At 40.1% G+C, this 20,863-nt stretch overlaps 1 protein-coding gene across 2 annotated transcripts in view; it reads right to left on the bottom strand.

Moving 5' to 3' along the window:
- The window catches only part of LOC113033469 (netrin receptor UNC5D-like), a 292,976-nt gene that overhangs the window by 35,644 nt on the left and 236,469 nt on the right, over positions 1-20,863 (bottom strand). For both annotated transcript variants that reach the window (XM_026187285.1, XM_026187286.1), the window contains one exon: positions 10,080-10,251. In XM_026187285.1, coding sequence (XP_026043070.1) covers positions 10,080-10,251 — 172 coding nt within the window. The remainder of the gene's footprint in view (positions 1-10,079; positions 10,252-20,863) is intronic.

Raw genomic sequence — 20,863 nt, 5'->3', positions numbered from 1 at the left:
TACTACTTCAGCTACATTCCTGTCAGGTGCCTGGGACTCCTGTGATTATGTTTATGCATTTTGCACTTCTGCTTCCTGCATGCTCATAAGCAAAACTTAACACAGTGCAATATGGCATTGAATAACATTATAGCGTGGCTGGGAGTGTTGAGGAGTCTTCTGTGAGTCATGTGCATTTTAATGACAGCCGAAATGAGGGTATTTTAATGGCACCGGGCATTTGCAGGTATTATGATTGTTCAAGCTCCTCTCTCTCTCTCTTTAGGTTAGGCCTCAGTGGTGGATCATTATTTCCAACCAAGAAGCTCTAAGGATCTCTGCGCCCTTTTAATATTAGAGTGAAATCTCAAAGCGACACGAATCATGTATTCATTCGTTTCCCCTCTATTCTTCCCCTCCGTCTCATTCAAAACACTTGCACATCTTGAGAAATTGCCCTCTTACATTGAAAATATTTTTTTCTTGCACAATTGCAAACTTAAAAAACGCAAGGTTAGGTAAACATGAACTTGAACTCAAAGGGAAGGGAGTTTTAAACCCCCCACACATACTAAACTGTGAGCAAACAAAAAGAGCCCTTCAGAACGGCATTTATCTCTGACTGAGTGACCCAGGAGAGCTGACATGGTTTCTAATCTGCAGCAGCATCTGGTGGCATCTCAGAAAGAGATTATAAAGGTGGACACGGGCAAGGATATAACAAATGAGGGAAGTGAGATGAAACTAACACTTGTTTTATGTAATTTGGCATTGACTTGTGTACAATTTCTGTTGGTGTGATAACTGCAGAGAAGGACCCTGTATTAGTGAGTGAGGCAGCTACCTTTGCACCTTTGAGGATCACTCGGGTGACTTAAAGTAGATAAGAGTGACCTGCACTTCATAGCCATTTTATTCTCTCATTTATGTAAGAATGTAACAGAATACATGTGTTACATTCTGATTTAAATAGAGTGTGGAAATCAGCAGGTGAGTTGATAAAGTGTATTAGTAGATTTGGAAAAACAAAACCAATTGCAAGACTGGGAATTTCCATCCATTCTCTTTCACTTATTGATGCAGGGTGACGGGAGTGGGGATGGGGTGTGTGGGGATTATTTTTTTTAAATTTATTTAGCTGTGCTGTTAATATAAATGTGTGTCACCACAGGCTGAGGAAGAACAGCAAACCACATAGAATGTCACTGAAGTGACAGCAGGCAAAATAAACTTTAGCAACTAAGAACTAGAGATGGACCGATCCGATATTACGTATCGGTCCGATACTGACGTAAATTATTGGATCGGATATCGGAGCGAAATAAAAAATCTGATCCATTAAATATCAAAAAGGCACCTCACAAAACTTGCAACATGGCGTATCTCGGCCCATAATCGTAGCACGTCGGAGCAGTGTGCTCACGTGATAGAACGGCTGTGTGTATTTGTAGCCTCAAACCAGCATTTCATCTCTGAGGAAGTGATCCCAGAGAGAAGTACAGCAAGTGTGTAAGTTCATCTCTGAATGTTTGTAAAGCATTCCCACGTTAAGCTTAACAACCAATATATGGAGCGACTGCCTCTTCTCTCTCCCTCCCTCTCCTGCTGCTACTTCAATCATGAAACTGCTTAATGATCAGCTGATCGGCTTTTCTGTCGCGAGTCCGTTTCTCTTGTTTGTTTTTGGCCCACTTCGCACCAGAAAGAGGAAACCAGTGGCTGAACCACAGCAGCACGTTTAACCTTGAAAAGCTGTTGTTAGAATTTATTTAATATTACTTTCTACACCAGGATCCTTTTTTACATAGCTGACGGCTGGTAACTGTGCAGGGGCGGATCTAGCAATGTTTTCCCTGCGCATTAACAGGAAAAAGGGGGCACAAAGACATACTTTTCTTTCTTATTCTCATTTAAAATATCTAGCTTTTAATAAATAATTATCTGAATCTTATACCCAAAGTTTTAATCTGATGTAAACTGTATAGAAGTCCATTATTGTATATATGGTAAATGGCCTGTATTTATATAGCGCTTTACTAGTCCCTAAGGACCCCAAAGCGCTTAACATATCCAGTCATCCACCCATTCACACACCCATTCACACACTGGTGATGGCAGCTACATTGTAGCCACAGCCACCCTGGGGCGCACTGACAGAGACGAGGCTGCCGGACACTGGCGCCACCGGGCCCTCTGACCACCACCAGTAGGCAACGGGTGAAGTGTCTTGCCCAAGGACACAACAACCGAGACTGTCCAAGCCGGGGCTCGAACCGGCAACCTTCCAGTTACAAGGCGAACTCCCAACTCTTGAGCCACGATCGCCACATAGTAACTGTTACGGCTAATATACCCTAGTAAGCTATAGTACTTTTTCCTTTGGGAAGATACCATTTGTGCAGTCTGCAATTCTGTTGAAGAAAGATGTTGAATCTATTTAATTATATGCATTTTTTTTCCAACCTGCATCAAATTAAAGTTGATTACGTCGATTAAGAATCATGAGGTGGAGGGTGGGGGGGTGGTTCCCTTTTTTTTTTTTGCTTGCTATTAGTCAGGTTGCTTAATATTTCTGCTAAATACTCTTTACAACACCAGAATAGGAAGGATGGAGTAGGTTTAAGTTTATTAGATTGATCAGTATTGCTGAACTATGAAATATTTTGAGTGCAGTGTATTTTTACATACAGGTATAACAGAATAGCTTTAGTGTTGTTGTTTATTTAAACTTGACTATGAACTTATACAAAATGCAGCAAGATATAAAAAAAAACAGTTATTGATTAAAAAACACACTATATCGGATTCATATCGGTATCGGCAGATATCCAAATTTATGATATTGGTATCAGACATAAAAAAAGTGGTATCGTGCCATCTCTACTAAGAACCAGATTTACTAAATAGAGCTAAAGGTGTTTTAGCGTGATCTCCAAATAGCCTTCATAGATGTGGTTGGTTTCACGGCTTATTCACAAAAGTTGCACTGTTTACAATATCAATTGAAAAAAGTAAGAAATGGTTTTGTTTGGCTTAACTGAAGCCATTATGGGTAAATTGCATGTTGTAAAGGTTTGCAAATCAGGTTGCACGCTTAATTTAAATCTCTTCTCCTCAATAAGAGTGACCCAATTTGAAAAGATTATTTTTTAAGTAATGGACACAGCAGCTTGCAGTAAATTTTAAAGCTAAAGTTTTCCATACAAAACAAGTGCTCAATTTGCCCCCTCTCCAGATGCACGATACATGTCCATACAACAGTCAAACTCATCCCATACTTTGACGAACATGTTTCTTGGTTGCCAGTAGCAGTGGGATTAGTGAGTTTCAGTGGGATTCATAATTCACGTGGTTGCTAGTACCATGTGAATCTCTTCTTTCTAACAGCATTTGCTTTGATCACAAATGAAATCATATACAGGCAGGTTTTATCTTTCTCGATGATTTCATTTAAAATTTTTCACAATCCTGTATTTTCCTGACTCTCATTCTGTGACATCACTGGGGCATCTGTCAGTTTTCTTGACTATTGTTGGTATGACAATGCTGCTCACTAACAAAGACAACCTAGCCTCCACCTCAAACAAAACCCTAACCCATAGAAGAGCCACAAGATAATCTCAGTTACTCAGTGGGGTCTGTCTCTGGTCCCCATCAACACCCCAAACCACATTTGAAGTAGACTGTATAAATGGTTGGCAAGAAAACTAAAGGAGTGACACATACTGTACACACAAGCAGACACACTTACAGAGACTCCATGGATTATTATTACAGACTCCGAATTAACATTTTGTTACAAATGCAGAGCTGATGTTTAATACTGGAAACCAAACCATGATCCTGAGACCAAAGTATTTGTCTAAAGCCTTCCACATTTAACAACATGTAATATACATGTACTGTAAAATGGATGCAATGTTATGTTTCACCAGCATTAACTGTTAATCAAATCACGTTTTAAATCTTGATGAAAAGAACAACACTTTTGCTCTGCATACACACGTGCAGTGTCAGATTAGTTTGGCTAACCTTAGTAGTGCTATCAGCAGAGCCTTGGTTTTATTCTATGTAAGAAAGAGACATCGCTGTCCAGAATATGGTTACACCGGAGACTGACTCATTTTTGGAGGCTCCAGTCCTGCTGTTACTTTAGTTTATGTGATGCAGACTGAGTTTATGTTTAACAAAATGTAAATATATAAAACATTTATGAGTACATTTCCATTCCTTTCCATTTGCAAAACCCAATGTGCACACTTCACTGTCAGAAAGAAGCTATTGTTGAAATTGTTTAGATGAAGTTTGAGGTTTGCGTATGTAGGCTGCTGTGCTTGAATATTCTTCAAGGCGGCTCAGAAAAACATTATTCAGGACAAAAGCAGACAGTGTAGAGAGCTGACAAATCCAGCCTAAATAACAAGCTCTTTTAAGTGCCGACAACCACCACAACAGCCGGGGGGCAAACCTGCGCTCTTCATTATTCTGACGCGTGCTCGGGTTTCACAAAAAACTTTACGTCAGCTTTACATTTACATTACTGCCTGACTGAATATTCTCTTGACTACATCACCCCCCCTGCATGCCACCCTTCCTTCCCCACATGTCTTGTTATCATCTTGTTGCTTGCTGTTCAAAAACACTAGCAAATAATGCAAAGTGACAACAGCAACTGGGGCTTTTTATTCCTATGGGTTTTGAGATTAAGCTCTCGGGATGTCATCCAGACCAGTGAAAACAATCTTCTTTACTGGAGGGGAAGGAGAAAAGAAAGAAAACGCTGACACTGTTGGAATGAAAAAGCGTTTAATGTTAAAAGAAGGAGTCTTTTTATGTGTGTGTGTGTGTGTGTGTGTGTGTGTGTGTGTGTGTGTGTGTGTGTGTGTGTGTGTGTGTGTGTGTGTGTGTGTGTGTGTGTGTGTTCCTCACATGTCTCTGCAACAGTTCATCTGATCGACTTTAAACTCCACTGCTAGTAACAAGACTGCATTATGGAACTGTAGGTCATTCTGGGGGTTCTTGTTGATGTTAGACTTAAGGTCACAGTGATCATTAGGGATGGTCATAGCCATTAAATTATACAATGAAAATGTAATTGTTTACTTTTTCCTCTGTTTTTTCTGGTTTGTGTGTTTGCAGCACCTCTTTTAGACCACTTTTACCAAGTGACAGCCAGAGACGTCTAGCAAATACTCGCTAACTGGTTGGGAAATACACATTTTCCACTACTTAATTAATAAAGATGCTGAAAAGCATGTATGTGTGCACAGGTCTGCCGTATTATAGACAGCATATAAGTCATGTGAAAGCATGGGCAGGTAGGTGATCTTCCAAAAACAGTCAGTTAGCAGTAAAAACTGAGCAGCAATTTTGCTTGCTGCACTGGAATGATGTAAAATGTTCAGCTAACATAAACCACTCGTCTCTACTTTTCATTGGAACAATGCAGCAGTGTTGTTAAGGGGGCATGTTTTTCTATGGAGGTTGAGTGCTCAGTGAGTTATAGAAACAGACTGGTGTGCTACAACTGCTGGAACTGGATTTATGGGGCGACCATGGCACAGGGGGTTGGGAAGCTCATCTGTAACCGGTTCGATCCCCCTGCTCTCTCTGTCCAGGTCGTTGTGTCCTTGGGCAAGACACTTTACCCTACTACCTACTGGTGTTGGCCAGAGGGGCCGATTGGGCGATATGGCAGCCTCGCTTCTGTCAGTCTGCCCCAGGGCAGCTGTGGCTACAACCGTAGCTTGCCTCCACCAGTGTGTGAATGTGAGAGTGAATGAATAGTGGAATTGTGCCTAGAAAAGCGCTATATAAATGCAATCCATTATGATATGGCACATTAACAGTGTGGGTGCATCAAATTCCTGCTCCCATGAGGCCACTGGAGCTAAATGCACCCAATAAAGACAATGACAGCAATTCCACCAAATGACAGAAGCTGAGTCAACATGCAGTGGTGGTTAAATGCTTGTGAAATGATCATCGTGCGATTTGAAGTTGAGCAAATGGGGGAACAAAACTGTGTCTGTGACTTGAGGTCACAAATACATAGTGGGGCCTAGTCAAAAATGCACATTTTCTTATCTACCTCTGCTGATGCTAAAATCCAGATGAAAGCAACACTGCACTTGGTTCGTTGTTGCAAAGCATCAGACTAAAGCTGCTAGCGAGAAACATAAAACACATTGTAAGAGCTGAGATGCTTGGTTGTGCCCAGAGCGGCTGGTGTGTTGGCGGGGGTAAATGGAGAATGATGGTCAGCACAGAAATAATCTCCATGATTCTCCTCCTGATTGCCTCACGTCTGAATTCCCTGTGCCATGTCTTTTCCTGATCCACTAATCGATACCTACACACCCCCCACCCCCAAAGTCTTCCCACTAGCTGACAGCAGCCATGCCTCTTCCAGCCCATTACATGCTGTAATTGTTTCTTTATTTTCCTCCCGCCGTACTGGCAGTGTTACCACAGTGTGGCCTTATGTCACCCTCTGGACCCACAGAGAGCATAAGCCCGGATCAATTGGCTTCCCCACAAAAGTCCCAACATTCTTTTATGGCTAACACGTTATTCACAAGTCACATGTCACGGTAACTCTACCTTTTGCCACACAAAGCACATATGTAAAGGTCAGCTGTCAGAAGGAGGGCGAGAGTCAACAAACCCTGGCATCTAATGTTACGAGACATGACTTTAACATCCTTTTATTAGACTGACTGCGGGTATTGTCCCAAATTATAAACCAAGGGGAAATTTTACTATCAAACAATCCTGATGTTAACAGTGAGTTTAATTTACTGCTCAATATACTCCAATGAAGTTGCATGCATGCTAAAACCATACCGTATAACCATACTTCTATGTTTAAGCTGATAGTGTAATGCAGTTAATGCTGCGTTCCGTTCTTTTGACATTTTTATAGTTTTACCGCTCTAAGGACTTCAGACTATAAGATAGAATGCAAATGTTGAGGCAAATGAGAACAATCTACACACCAGAAAAGCTGAAAGCAGGTGTTTTTATTTATTTCTTTTCTCTATTTTGTTTCTGTCCACCTGATGAATGAAGTTTGACTGCCTGTGAGCGCTGGATGTTGGGAGACTCTTGCTCCTTCAGTTCAGGTTACTGCTACACAGGTTACTCAGGTTACTTGCTGGAATTAGTTCCAGTGCAAGTGAAAGAGTTGCGATCTGGCGGAGAGGTGGTTGTTAAAAGGGGCTTGCAACAAAACAATTATTGTCTGGGTATGGTGGTAGTGGAAGGAGAGGTGTGATTTTTGGTGAACTGATGAACTGTGCTCTGTATCAGCAAGCAGGCAAGAATATTCCCTGTTTTTTTTACCCTGTCCCTGAAAACACCTGCTTACATAGACTGTTAGAAAGGCTCTGCAGAGATAACTCGAACAACGTAGTTGGTAAAACTGGTCACTACAAGCAATACCTGTGTATCAACCAATTCACTGTTAATTTAAAACCGTCTTTTTCTTTCAGCTTTAAGGTTGAAAGCAAATTAGGCTTACAGATTGTTGAGACTTTATATAAAAAACAGACGTAGCCACTGTAATGTTGCCTGCTGGTTCTTGATAGCTGCTGCCATTGTACTGTTTTTTTCAGCGTGAGAAGTGACCATATCCAGATAAACTACATGAGTACAACAGATACCTGTTTCTATGTTCACAAATAACATAGCGCAGAAATGCTTTGAGTGCATTCTTCTAAGACGGTTATTACTGCAATGAACTACACAGAAAGACTAATTGTTTTTGAAATCCTCCTGAAAGGGGCAGCATGGTGACCCTTAGCACTGTTGCCTCACAACAACAAGGTCCTGAGATCAATTCCACCATCAGGCTGTGGTCTTTCTGTGTGGAATTTGCATGTTCTCTTTACATGGGTTCTCTCCGGGTGCTCCAGCTTCCTCCCACATTCCAAATACATGCAGTTAGTGGGGACAGGTTAATTGGAAACTCTTTTTTTTTTTTTTTTTTTTTTTTAAATGACATCAGAAACAGCAGTATGCGACATTACGTGATGGCAGAGCTTCAGTTCATCCTTTGTCATTTTTTTTTTTTTTTTTTTTTTTTTTTTAATAAATAGGACAGGGGGAATGAATGAGAGAAAGAGGGAAAAAAAGTTAATTGGAAACTCTAAATTGCCCATAGGTGTGAATGTGAGTGACTGTGACTGTCTCTATGTGTTAGCCCTGCGACAGACTGGCGACCTCTCCAGGGCATACCTCGCCTCTAACCCTTGCAACTCGAAAAACATGAGACAGAGCAGGAATATGCCAATAATAATGCAAACCCTCAATGCATTTTAAATGGTTATGCCATTAAAAAACATTAACTCATAATAGCTGTTTAAAAGTGCTAAAGCAGCAATAGAGGCCAAAACCCATTTTTGTATTAGGTCTTAACCCTTTATTTACCTTAGTTATGCCCATTTTGCTATAGAGGGAAAATCAAACGCTTCCTGAAAGGACTGGAGTGCTTTCCTTTTATAGTCAAAATTACAAAATAAGTCTATTTACCAAGAATGTATCTTGGTAAATAAAGCATTAATTATATATTTTTTTATCCAGCTGTAAAGTTATGCATTTTAACACTGGAGTAGCTATATCAGTAATGACTCGCTCACAGCCTCAAGTGGCCTGCAATTTTTGTTATTTCTGCATTTGCTTCATTCTGGGATACGCAGGCTGTTGTGCGGTTGAGATTTATGCATTGGTTGTATTAGCTCGTTAAAAAGCAGATGGCTTCTGTGAGGGATGAACCAGAACTCAAGGAACAGGAATTTCCTCCTGTCACCTCAGCACTGAAGACATTTTTTCACCAGGTGTCTACACGCATCTGTTGGAAGTGAAGTTGCGTGGATAAACGAATTATATTTAACCATGTAAACAACAGAGCAGTATGGTGGGCACACTGTTTGTGTAATTCCTTTATCCTATATACTGATTACAGCTGCAGTGTGGTTCTAATTGGCAGTGTGTCTGAAGTGGAACACACTGTGTTTTTGCTTATTGTATGCTTTTATCTTTGTTAAACAGGTGTGTGGAACCATGAATCTCTTCCAGCATATCTAGCAGAAAATAAATATAGGCATTTATTTCCATCTGCAAGTGTCTTTCATGCTCCATAGATATGAGCTGCTCTGGCAAAAAATTGCCCCTGTTCAGTGGAAACAGCAGAGTGGTGAAATGCATGTGAGATGGATCATCTCAGACAAGCATGATGGAGCCAGTATCTGCTTGGCCATTACTGCTGTAGCTTACGAGAAGTGAGAAAGGTGATCAATGGGTGGAAACTGGTCCTATTCTCCTACTAATTCACGCAAAAGAATGGGCCACTGGTATTTAGGGCACTCTGATTTCAGTCCCCAATGCTTGAGGTCATCAGTAGATAGACTACATAATGTGTGTTTTCTTTGATTTATCTGCTAGGTCAACACATCTCTGCTTCACTATCATTCATAATCTACTGTAGCAGGGTTTGCACTGCCTTTTATTGCTGATAAAATTAAATAACAAGAAGCACTCAGAGCCAACCTCTGCCAAGGCAGCTCACTTTCTGGACACTGTTTACTTTTAATGGAATAATGCTGTAATTTTTTATATATTCATTCTGTTTTTTTGTCATGTTTAAACATACTTCAAGAAATGATCTGAATAGATCTGAAAAATATAAATATAATTGCAAACTGAATACGTAGGAACATGTGGCACCCTACAGTACTACTCTAATACTCTTTAGAATGACCCATTCAGCTAGCTCCTGATAGCATCCCCTTCAACCACCAACAGCCAGATGCATCTTATACAAACTCCTGGAAGTTTCTGTTGTGATTTGGCTACCCTTTTAATACCTGGGTATCAAATATTAATGGTGTCATCAATGAAGTGTACTACACAAACAAGGAGATTATCTACTAATTGGAAAATTGTCTCTCAAAGGCCTGCTACATTTTGTAGACTGCAACTGTTTTAAGCAAAATACGATTAATAGGAAGTGGAATGGCTCTCTGCATGTTGCCTATGGCCCAGGTGACATTGCAATGCGCTGCACTGTGCTTGAAGGACATTCTCCCTGCAGCTCTCACCTCCCATTTGCTGTCCTGGGTTCTCCTCTTGAGCTGGATGTTCCAGTTCTCGGCGTCCACCTCTGCACAGTGGGCGATGGTCATGGCCACCGGGCAGAAGAGATCCAGGCCAGGAGGTCCGTATGTTACTTCTGGGCCCAGGAGGATTTCACAGCTGTCCAGTGTTTGGACACTAAAAACACACAGAGAGTAAATGCAAATCTTATTAGGTGATACGAGGAAATAAGTTACAGTACTGCAGACAACAGACACTGCCTGTGTTCACACGTGGAGACACGTCAGCAGAATGGATGCCTCGGCTCTCGTATAATTGTACCTTTTGATGCCTGGACTCGCTGTGCGTCATAAATGCATTTACTGCAGCTATGAGCTGCTTGCACAGCTGTCTTTGAAGCAATCTGTGCAACAAAATGCCTTTTTGCAAGACTGAAAAACAGCTGGTAGCAAGGTGAAATGCTCCATTCACTTCTTTACCTATATTTTTTGAAGCTCCATATTTATGATGGGGCAGCTTCACTGCTATCCACTGCTTTCCATTATATTTGAAAGCATTGTTAAGACTTCTTGCTGTGCTCTTCATGACTGTCCATATTTAACACATTCTATTTAGTAGAGCCATCATATGTGCATAACATCTCTCTTTGCACTTGCGCTTCTGCTGCTGCAAGCGAACCAACAAATTAATGAGCTCATGAAAAGAGGTGGACTGCCAACAAAACATGCCTCCAGGCAGGTACTTCCAAGTTTGAATGGCCATGAGTGAAAATGCTGAACCCTTGCTCCCCAAGTTCAAGTTATTGCCACACAGCCAGGCTGCTGGAATTAGTTCAAGCACAGGTGAAAAACTCTTGCCGGCGACTTGGAGTTCGCTCATTAAAAGCAGCTTACAACAAACAGGTCCTGCCAGTGGACGGTGGCGGCAGCAGTGACTCTGGTTGAGCTTCTGAGAAAGAGGGCAGGCAGATCATGACACAGGAGAGGAACACCTCAACAAAGCTCTTTAATCAGTCATCAGGTCAGAGATATGAGAGGCTTGGTTTGTTAGGACTTCTTCCTTTGAATGAGGCATACACTAAAGCAGCAGCTTTAGTGTATGAGACACCTCTACAGTGCAGAGGAATGCCTAATGTTGTGTTAGTGCCATTAATTTACAATGACTTGTGTCTTAGATTTGTATTTTTCACCATCATTTTCTGATATCACGCTTGTAATACGTCGCAGTTTGACATTTCTTCCACTATAACAAATTACAGTGAAGGAAGGAAGTCATTCACTAGCGACTAAAGCTAGAAATCCACAACACAGCAACAGATTGACTCAGCAGTTCATGATTCAAGAAATTGACAGTTTATTTACACAACTGGCATCTATTTTTGTACTAAAGTAGAGGGTTTCCTTTGTTTGTACCAGTACTTTGTAGATAACTTGATTGGATTTTTTCTATCTAGCTTTATATAAAACTTTCACCTAAATAGACTAGAAAATCTATATCAAAAGAATAGATTTTAATTTAAAAGGTGACATGAACTATCCCTGTTTAACACTAGCCACACCCCTAAGTACTTCACCAGCACCCTGATGAATACATTAAAACAACAAAAAGAATGCACTACTAACTACTAGGCATCAGGCTGGTAATGTGTGTGTCACAAACAGGAGAAGTGTGCAAATCCAAAGATTTGAACAGCAGTCAGAAAAAAATCTGGTCAGAAAACCCAGTGCAAACCCCTCAAAATAAAGCTAAGATTAGGGATATTTAGGGGCAACTCACTATGTATATTAGTAAGTAAGTAAAATTTATTTATATAGCGCTTTTCGCAGATAAAAATCACACAGTGCTTTACAACAAAGAAAAAGAAAAATGAAAAGAATGAAATACAACAAATAACAACGTAAAACAGTAAAATACAACAACAAAGCTTACCTATATAAAAATGTCTTCAGCTGCTTTTTAAAAGAATCAATGGAGTCTGTACAGCATAAAACCAGTGGGAGAGAATTCCACAACCTTGGTGCCACTGCCTGAAAGGCACGATCACCACGAGTTTTAAATCGAGTGCGTGGGGCCACCACCAGTCTCTGACATGATGACCTTTGAGCTCGGGAAGAGGAATGCCGTTTCAGCAGGTCAGAGATGTACTGGGGAGCTTGACCATGTAGGGCCCTAAAGGTTAAAACTTAAATTTTAAAGTTAAACCTAAAATTTACAGGCAACCACTGAAGGAAGGCCAAAACTGGAGTGATATGAGATCCTCTCCTGTTAAGAGTCGTGCTGCAGCATTCTGCACAGTCTGAAGACGATTTAAAGCTGATTTGTTAAAACAAGTAAAAAGACCATTACAGTAGTCGCAATGTGAAGAAATAAAAGCATGAATAATCATCTCAAGTTCAGGCTTTGACACCATTAGTCTGAGTTTTGAAATATTTCTTAAATGATAAAAACAATTCTGGACCAGCCGTTTGGAGTGTCACTCAAGCAACATCGAGCTGTCAAATATGACGCGAGGTTTTTAAGGCTCGATTTTACATAAGGGTCTAAGAAGCTGATATGCTGCCCTATTTCTGGAATCATATGGTCAGGAGCAATAATTAAAGTTTCTGTGTTATCAGATCATATTATACATTATATAATATAATATATACCTATTATACATTTCTAACAATATTTCTAACAATTGTATAATATTAAGAATTATTTTTATAGCATTAAAATAAATGACACAGTGAACAAAAAAAATCAATCTGAAACTCCCCTTTCCCCCCCAACTGGTCACGGCAGATGGCCCCGCCCCTCCCTGAGCGTGGTTCTGCCGGAGGTTTCTTCCTGTTAAAAGGAAGTTTTTCATTTCCACTGTCACCAATATGCTTGCTCATAGGGGGTCGTATGGCTGTTGGGGTTTTCTCAGTTTTTTGTGTTGTAGGGTTACAACACAAAAAAATATCAAGTTAGGAAAAAAGATCTGATAGATAACCTCAAGCAAGCCCATACAAACACTAAGCAATAATAATCAATAAATCATTCCTAAAGATGAAATCTATTCACAGGTAATGTTAGCTCTTAATTCAGATTTTTTGGACCATCAAATTATTACGCAACCATTCGTATGCCTTCTTAAAGTGCGTTAAGTGATTCAGACAACATCAACTTTTTCAACTTTAACCTTGATAAATGTCACTTAAACTTAAGCAAAACCAACATACACATGTACATGCACACTATTTCTAAACAGTCAATTTTATGATTAGGTCTATATTTCACTATCAATCATTCGCTCTACATTTTTTTAAAATCAGCCAATCACACCTATTGAAAGGATTAGCCCAGCAAAATGTCTCAACATCGCCTCACAAAGCTAAAACTTTCAGTCTGCTACGTGCTCACAGCTGTTCTGACACTTTTCCTAAATCACACTGAAACTCCTTTTTTTCTCAGAATGTTTGTGGATATGAGCCTTGCAGTGGAGTGCCGGGGGAACAAGATGCAAGCACATTTTGTTAAGCTCTGCTTTGACCGCTGCTTTTTTTCCACAGGGTCATAAACATGTTTGACAGCGAGGCTTGGTGCTTTTATGCCTGTTTGTCTGATGACCCCCTTTCAGTGTGCTGCTCCCAGAAAGCAGAGTTCATACTGAGATTAAAAGTTGGCGCCTGGCATTGAGTGACTGGTTCCTCTTTGTGTTCTGTATGGTTTGATCTTATTTAATATTTCTTTTAGCATTCATCCGGCAACCTGCTGAGACTTCCTGTCAAGAATAATGTTTATGTGCTACATAATTATTTGCTGAATTAAGCAATAGCGGCAGAACTTTCGCAAAGTTCACGGTCCTTTCCTTCTAAGCATTGCTGTGGGAAATTAGCTGTCCATAAAAGTGATATCAAACACAAACACTGCTACACTTCCGATATGACGAGCTGTCAGATTTGGTTGGATGAGTGTGTAAACAAGCTGGCAAGGTCAGCTTCAACAAATATATTTGGAGAAAACTTGTGTGCACCCACTTAAAGCAACCACAGTACCTGAAGCTCCCTTTTGATAAATAACATATATTAGTTTTATATTACAGGATTTAGTCCAAACTTTTACTTTTGCACCTTAATAAAGACTGATTTGAATGTGACATTCATGTATTGTACACACACAGGAGTGAAAATCTTTGTCCTGCAGAAATAACTTTTGTATTTATTCTGATTCCACTTCCACTGAAAATACGACTGAACTTTGTTAGTCTTACAACATTTGCATAATTCTGATACTTTTTTCCAATGCAGATTTTGCATTTTAAGATTTAAACAGGCAGATTGATGCCAATGATTTTTGAGCTATGAGTCTTTTTGTATAATCATCTGAGCCAGTGGTTCACAAACCTGTAATCTAACATATGCGAGGCGCAGATGCTTCTGTTTTAATTGTGTTATCTTTAATTTTTTAGATACTGACAGCTGAAGACAGACTGGAAGGTAGAGACAGGGAAGGAGCAACAAACAGCAAAAACTTACTGTAAAGGTGCTGGTATGGTAATACATACGCACAGTTTCAGAAATTAATACCTTATATTGTTGGATCGTTTCATTAATATTGCAGCTGGAGATGATTGAAAGATTGAATTTAATTACTTACTACTGGGAAGCATAAATCTACAATACACTTGTAGATTTAGATTTTATTATCTGCAAAAGAAGAACTGACTATAGCTTTAAACTAAAGGTCTAATATTTGCATCCAAAATATTGTGGAGCAGAAGTATAAAGTTGTATGACATAGATACACACTTGTCAAAAAACACATTCTCATGATCTCAAAGGAAAAAAACAATATATCTGTCTATACTGGGTAATATGCTACGGATGAAAGGATGCCTCATCGCTTCATGGAAAGGAAAATGATCAACCCACAGAGGACTGACTTCAAAGACACACAAAAATCAAAGACAAAACAAAAAGTCAAAGGTATCTATTCCTTTGTCCTCCAGGAACTGTTTGCTTACTCTCACCATATGAGGCTGGACAGTCATGCACCAGGAGGAAGCCAGGACCCACTGCACCAGTGTTGGGTCTGACAGTGGGTCCAAGGATCTCATCCCTAAACTTAATGGCATTCAGGGTGCCATTGCCTAGCCTGTAGAGGTCTGTGTGTCCCTTCTTGGATATGGCTCTCTAGGCCATCACTTACATCACTGAATCATGTTAGAGGCAGCATAACATTCATTATGGCATCTCTAGACCCTTTCACATCAGTCACTTGTGCTCAGGGTGAACCTGCTCTCATCTGTGAAAAGCACAAGGTGCCAGTGGTGGACCTGCTAATTCAGATATCGTAAGACAAATGCCAATTGCGCTCTTGAAATGCAGATGGATGGAACTTCAGTCAGTTTGTTTTTTTACTTCTGCAGTAAAACATCTCCCTATGTACAGTTTTTGTCAAGCCGGCTTATATTTGTGGTACAACTGTGTGTGGTCGCCTGAGGATGATCTCTAATAAGTTGGTGGAGATTTCTTCCACAGGCCAAACAGTTACAGTGTTGAACACTTAAGAGTCTGAACACTTTTATGGCGAGTTAACAATTCAAAATAAGAATTACTGCCAGAGATTAGAAGTAACTACTTAAGTACTTCATTACTGTATGTTACTGTACTCTGTACTTTACTTGAGTATGTATGTATCTATTTACACTTACATTTCTTACATTTCTTAAATTTAATCCTTCCTTATACTCCTTATCCTTATTTTGAATACAGGCTTGTTACTTTATGTTCAGTGGTATCACTGGCACTCATTCCATCCCACTTTAACGTTGCAAGTTGTAGCCTCGGTACTTTAGCATTTAGCGAGCACTAGAGAAGAGGAGCAAGCATAAAGGAGGTAATGTTTTTTTTTAACTATCAGTTAATTTTAAATACTAAATTTGTATCAGCTCAACAAACATCAGCAAACACAATCTGTGTGAAGTTTGTTGCAGTTTGTAGCTAGCTAAAGGTCCAGCTGCCATAAAAAAAAAAAAGGACAAGCGAGGAAGAAGAGAATTAATTAACTGCTCAGTGAAGCTTGATAAACTACAAATTTGACAGTTACATGCAATGTGATCATTTTTAATCACATATAAGATCTGTATATGATGTGTTTCGATAAATTATGCATTTTTATATTGTGAAACGTCCTGCAAAACAAACTTAAGTTATTCAAACGTTGCTTGAAAATAGTTTGTACGAGATAAAGAGGTTAGCTTGTGGTACTGTGGTGTTGTTTTTACCAACTTTATGCTGTCTAGTATGGAGACAATACACACTATACTGTTACTGTATACTGCAGTCTGATTTGTTCTTATTTAACATCACTTGCCAGTATTTCCAAGTTAAGGATACCAAAGGATACACTCTTTGTCGTCTGTAATGCCAGATATTGGAATTTTGTTGTATATCTGTATTTTAATACAGTCTTACTCATCCAGACAAGTCCAGGAAACTTCAAACTGCAACGTGCAGGGAACAGCAATTATTGGGCCAGGCGCGCAGTCAGATACTGATTTAGGGAACACTTATTTTGCTTTTGCTCTGCCTTCAGTTGGCAGTTGGTGTTTTTAATATCGCTCCATCATGTTCATTTAGTTGTGGGAAGCCAAAATACACCATCAAGATTAAAACTGTCCCTATATATACATGTACAAGAGATGGCTAACTGCAGTGGATGATTGCACGGAAATGCGCTTGGGTAACTTGGAATATTGTTTGCAAACTATTTTTTCTGGATTTCAGCAGTTAACTTATTAGAACCAGTAGAAATTGAAGCTGAAATTACAAAGATGTGATTGAAGGTGTAATAAGGCAGAAATGTATGAGACATTTCATATTCCATGAATAATACCGTCCAAATTCTTACCAGCTAATAAAAGTCAAAGTCATATCTACACACCACATCTACTATTTTTTCTTTCTCACTGTCTCACTCCTTTTATTCTGTGCAGGCCTAAAATTGCTCATTACTTTTCTGTTCAAAAGACTGAAAGTTGACTCATGTTGCTGAGCAGCCCGCTGGATACAGCATGCCACCAACACCATAGCAGTTAGGGGTGTGTTTCCCACAGAGAGCAGCCATGCTACTTGCTGTGCTGCTGCTAGATAAAAGCATGCTTTTAAATGGCATGTGATTTACCCAGAACAACTGCCTGTTTACTTGCAATGTCATGTTCATACAGCCATAATTGTCTTAACAGCCTCCAAAATGATACTTCAACTTTATTTATGTCTTCTCCCGCCTCCACCTGCTGGAAACTTTTCTGACTTTTTCATAAGTGATGTGTTATGTAAGCTCCTCTGCCATTACAGCAGCTTATCAGAATTAAAAGCAGATTCTGTCTGTTGGAACACCTTCACAGTGAATGCTCTTTCTGGGTGCTGACATCTACTCCAGACTTCCCAATTACTGCTTCGGCATCCGCCCTGGTAAGGAGGGGTGAGGTATTCTGATTTTGTCTGCTTATCAGGCCGGGTGCTATCTCATTGCACAACCCTCTGCCCTATGTCTGTTAGCTCAGTCAGTTTTTCAGTTATGTCAACAGCAGTCCGACTCTTTACTGGCCCTGAGAGAGCTCTTGGCCCATCAGCCAACAGCACTGAGCCTGATCACACATTTAATGCAAAGTGCAGGGAAGGAGCAGATTACCTGCTCCTTAAGTAGCCTGCAGCTCAGGCCCCAGATTCCTACAGCAGCCTGAAGCGCCTGAGGCTAGCAGTCTCTTTTCTCAATTCCACTTGTCATCACGATGAAGGGCCCTATACGGCAGCTTCTTGAGCGCCTAGAGGAGGTGCATTATTTAAAGTGAGCAGTGATTCACTCCTCGGGGACCCCAGGAGCTGCACAAAGTGGCAGACTGGGTCGGGGGTGGTGACGGCAGACTTAATAAATGCACACATTAGCACACTCCATTAGCTTCACCTCTATTTGCTTGTAGTCTCCCACCTGTTTGTCCCACTGTGCTTTTGTCCATTTTAAGTTAATGCAGGCACCTTATGCGGTGTACGGATACATTAATCAAACAGGCTCCTTTAGGAGACTTACTTTTAGCTTTAACCAACCTTTTAACTCTGCAAAACCTCTAATGCAGCGTAACATGAAAACAGCATTGTGAAAGCTACAGTAGCTGATTGACATAAATGTTCTGGAGAGCATTAACAATAACTTGAATCACCAATTTGTGCAAAGAGTAAAAAAAAAAAGCACCATTAAGCATTGATTTGTAACGCTATTACAATTGCTATTCAACTAACTCTGAGACCACTTCATCTTTAGTTCCAGGACCTTGGCGCACTGCAACCCACTTGACTGGGAAAATGAGAACAACCAAAAAGGCTAATCACTTGAAACAACTCAACATGCTATTTGGTCACTTATCACTGAGAGCGCTACTCAGATTGCTAAAAATAACACCAAATTACCGTAACTATTGAAATAAATGTTTGAAATACTTGTGAAGCTAGCATACAAACAATAGTATGTTTTGCTAAGGTTGAAGCACTATTTCTGTTGCTTTTGTACAGCAGATAAAATGATCTTTGCTTCTAATTCCTGTTGTAATGTTTTTTTTGTCTCTGTGCCTTTTGTGTTCCCCCCGGGTTACACTTTTAGTTACTTCCTACTTTATTCTGAAGGTTAATTCCTCATGTAGCTTTCTGTGGTTTTACTTCCCTCGTTTTTTCTTCTTCCTGCTTTTGTTGTTCTCGTGATTGAGGCTACATGTGCCTTTTCACATTAGGGAAAACAGTGGTTGCTGATGCCCAAATTTATTACGACTGAAGGCAGTCGTAATAAAGATGGTTTTATTCAAAGACGTAGGTAAAGTCTGAAACCACTCGCAGTTAGTAGCCATATTCAAAACAACTTTGGTGTGTCAAGATGTTAATAAACAGGGGTGCACATAAGTGGTCCGTAGGTGCACATTCACTGTCAAAATAAAAGATGAGCACCAGATAAGAAGTTGCAACGCGTGTTTGCGTACATAAGATTTTCTGGAGGATGACAGACATTTGTTTGGAACTCTTAAAGATGTCGAAGAAGCTCCTTTAAGCAATTACTTTGGTGTTCCTCCACCTCCAAAGAAATGTCAAAAGGAGTCCGAACTGCAAAAGAAGCACATATTCTTGGAAAAGTGGTTGCAGGAGGTGAATGCACAGAGATGTGGTGCAGAATATGCCGTGAAAATCCCACTCTAGCGGACAAAAACAATGCCTTTTATATGGACGCAAACGCATGTTGCAATTTCTTATCTGGTGCGCGTCTTTTATTTTGACCACTTATGTGCACCCCTGTTAATAAGATTGCATAATGATGGAGCCAGTTTGCTGTAGTCTGACATCAGTTTGCAATGGCTTAGGTTGGCAGTTAAATGCAATCTGCTTATAGTAATATGGTGATTAGTTGTGATAATTTGTGAAAAATGCTGTTGCCATCTACATACACAGAAATTTATTTATCCATGTTCTTCCACTTATCCAATTCGAATGGGGGCTGTAATCTATCCCTGCTCCCATAGCTCATCAGTCTGCTGAATGGCCAACACAGAGAGACAGACAACCATTCACACTCACATGTACACCTACAAGTAAGTACAGTACAGTGTACAAGCATGATGTGACAATGTTGTTTTACTAATGGGATTAATGCTGAGCTCCTATACATTGTTAAACACTCATGGTTAATAGAGAAAACGAAGCACAAACCTTAGACTTAAGTTATTAATATACTCTAGTACTGAATGATAATATTAAATATTAGGCTCATTAGGTTCAGCATCAGAACAGGACAGATCTCATCTTCCTCATCAAACTGCAGATTTCCTCATCTATGTTTGAGCCTAACATTTCAAATGAAGATGGATCTCTGTCCTGAGGAAGACAAGACTTTTTTTCTAAAGTGTAATGTCACCTTGGTGGGGACAGTGGGATTTGTGAGCCCTGAACCGAAACCACGAACAATGTGTTCATCCAGAACACTGTGCAGTGGGATCTCTCAACCACGACTGGACCTGCGTAAGCAGGTGCTAAAAAGGCTCTCCATCCTGATAAACAGATCAGTTTGGACACCCAGAGTAGAAGCAGCCAGGATTTTAACCAGAGGGCCAGGCATCCAAGCAGGAAGTCGTGTCACACCTATGCACTGGTGCACTGACAGCTATGTATAACAGATAATCAGTTTTTAGCCCTCAAACTCTATAAAACCAATCCTGCAATTTACTCTGTGAGTGCTGCTTGGTCTGTTCGTGGGATTTATGAATTAAAAACTTATAAACAATATACTAAACCAGACCCTGAATGTTCACCTGGGCCTCTTTCATAAAGCACATCTGCGGAATATAATTTCATCAGAAAAAGTAATTTTCCTACGAGAACAAAGCTGCTTCTGCCTCAGTAGGTTGAAGGATTTATCTTACAATACAACGTGCTCATAAAACCTTGAAGGCAAAAGCGAATATGTCTGACCTAAGCAAAACCGCGACTTCACAAGATTTAGATGAGCCTTTGAAAAGCTTAAAGAAAATAGCTTTAATAGGACTGCGAGTGTGTGGAGAAGTAGGTTGGAGGGGGGTTGGGTGCAAGACACTGTAGTGGGAAAGAATAGGATGCAATTCTGTGTCCACTGGCCTGCTACGACACAGACGGTGATTAACAGATGGTGAGATGACAAAGTTAACAGACCACCAGAAGAAAAATTGCTGTCAACAGTAAATATCTTTCAGTGCATGAGGAGCAAGGGGAAAACACAAAACACTGTCATGTTGGAGCCTGACATATTT

The sequence above is a fragment of the Astatotilapia calliptera genome, chromosome 12 (genome assembly GCF_900246225.1).
Source record: "Astatotilapia calliptera chromosome 12, fAstCal1.2, whole genome shotgun sequence".
In the NCBI taxonomy this organism is placed as follows: domain Eukaryota; kingdom Metazoa; phylum Chordata; class Actinopteri; order Cichliformes; family Cichlidae; genus Astatotilapia; species Astatotilapia calliptera.
This window is presented reverse-complemented; position numbering and strand designations above follow the sequence as displayed.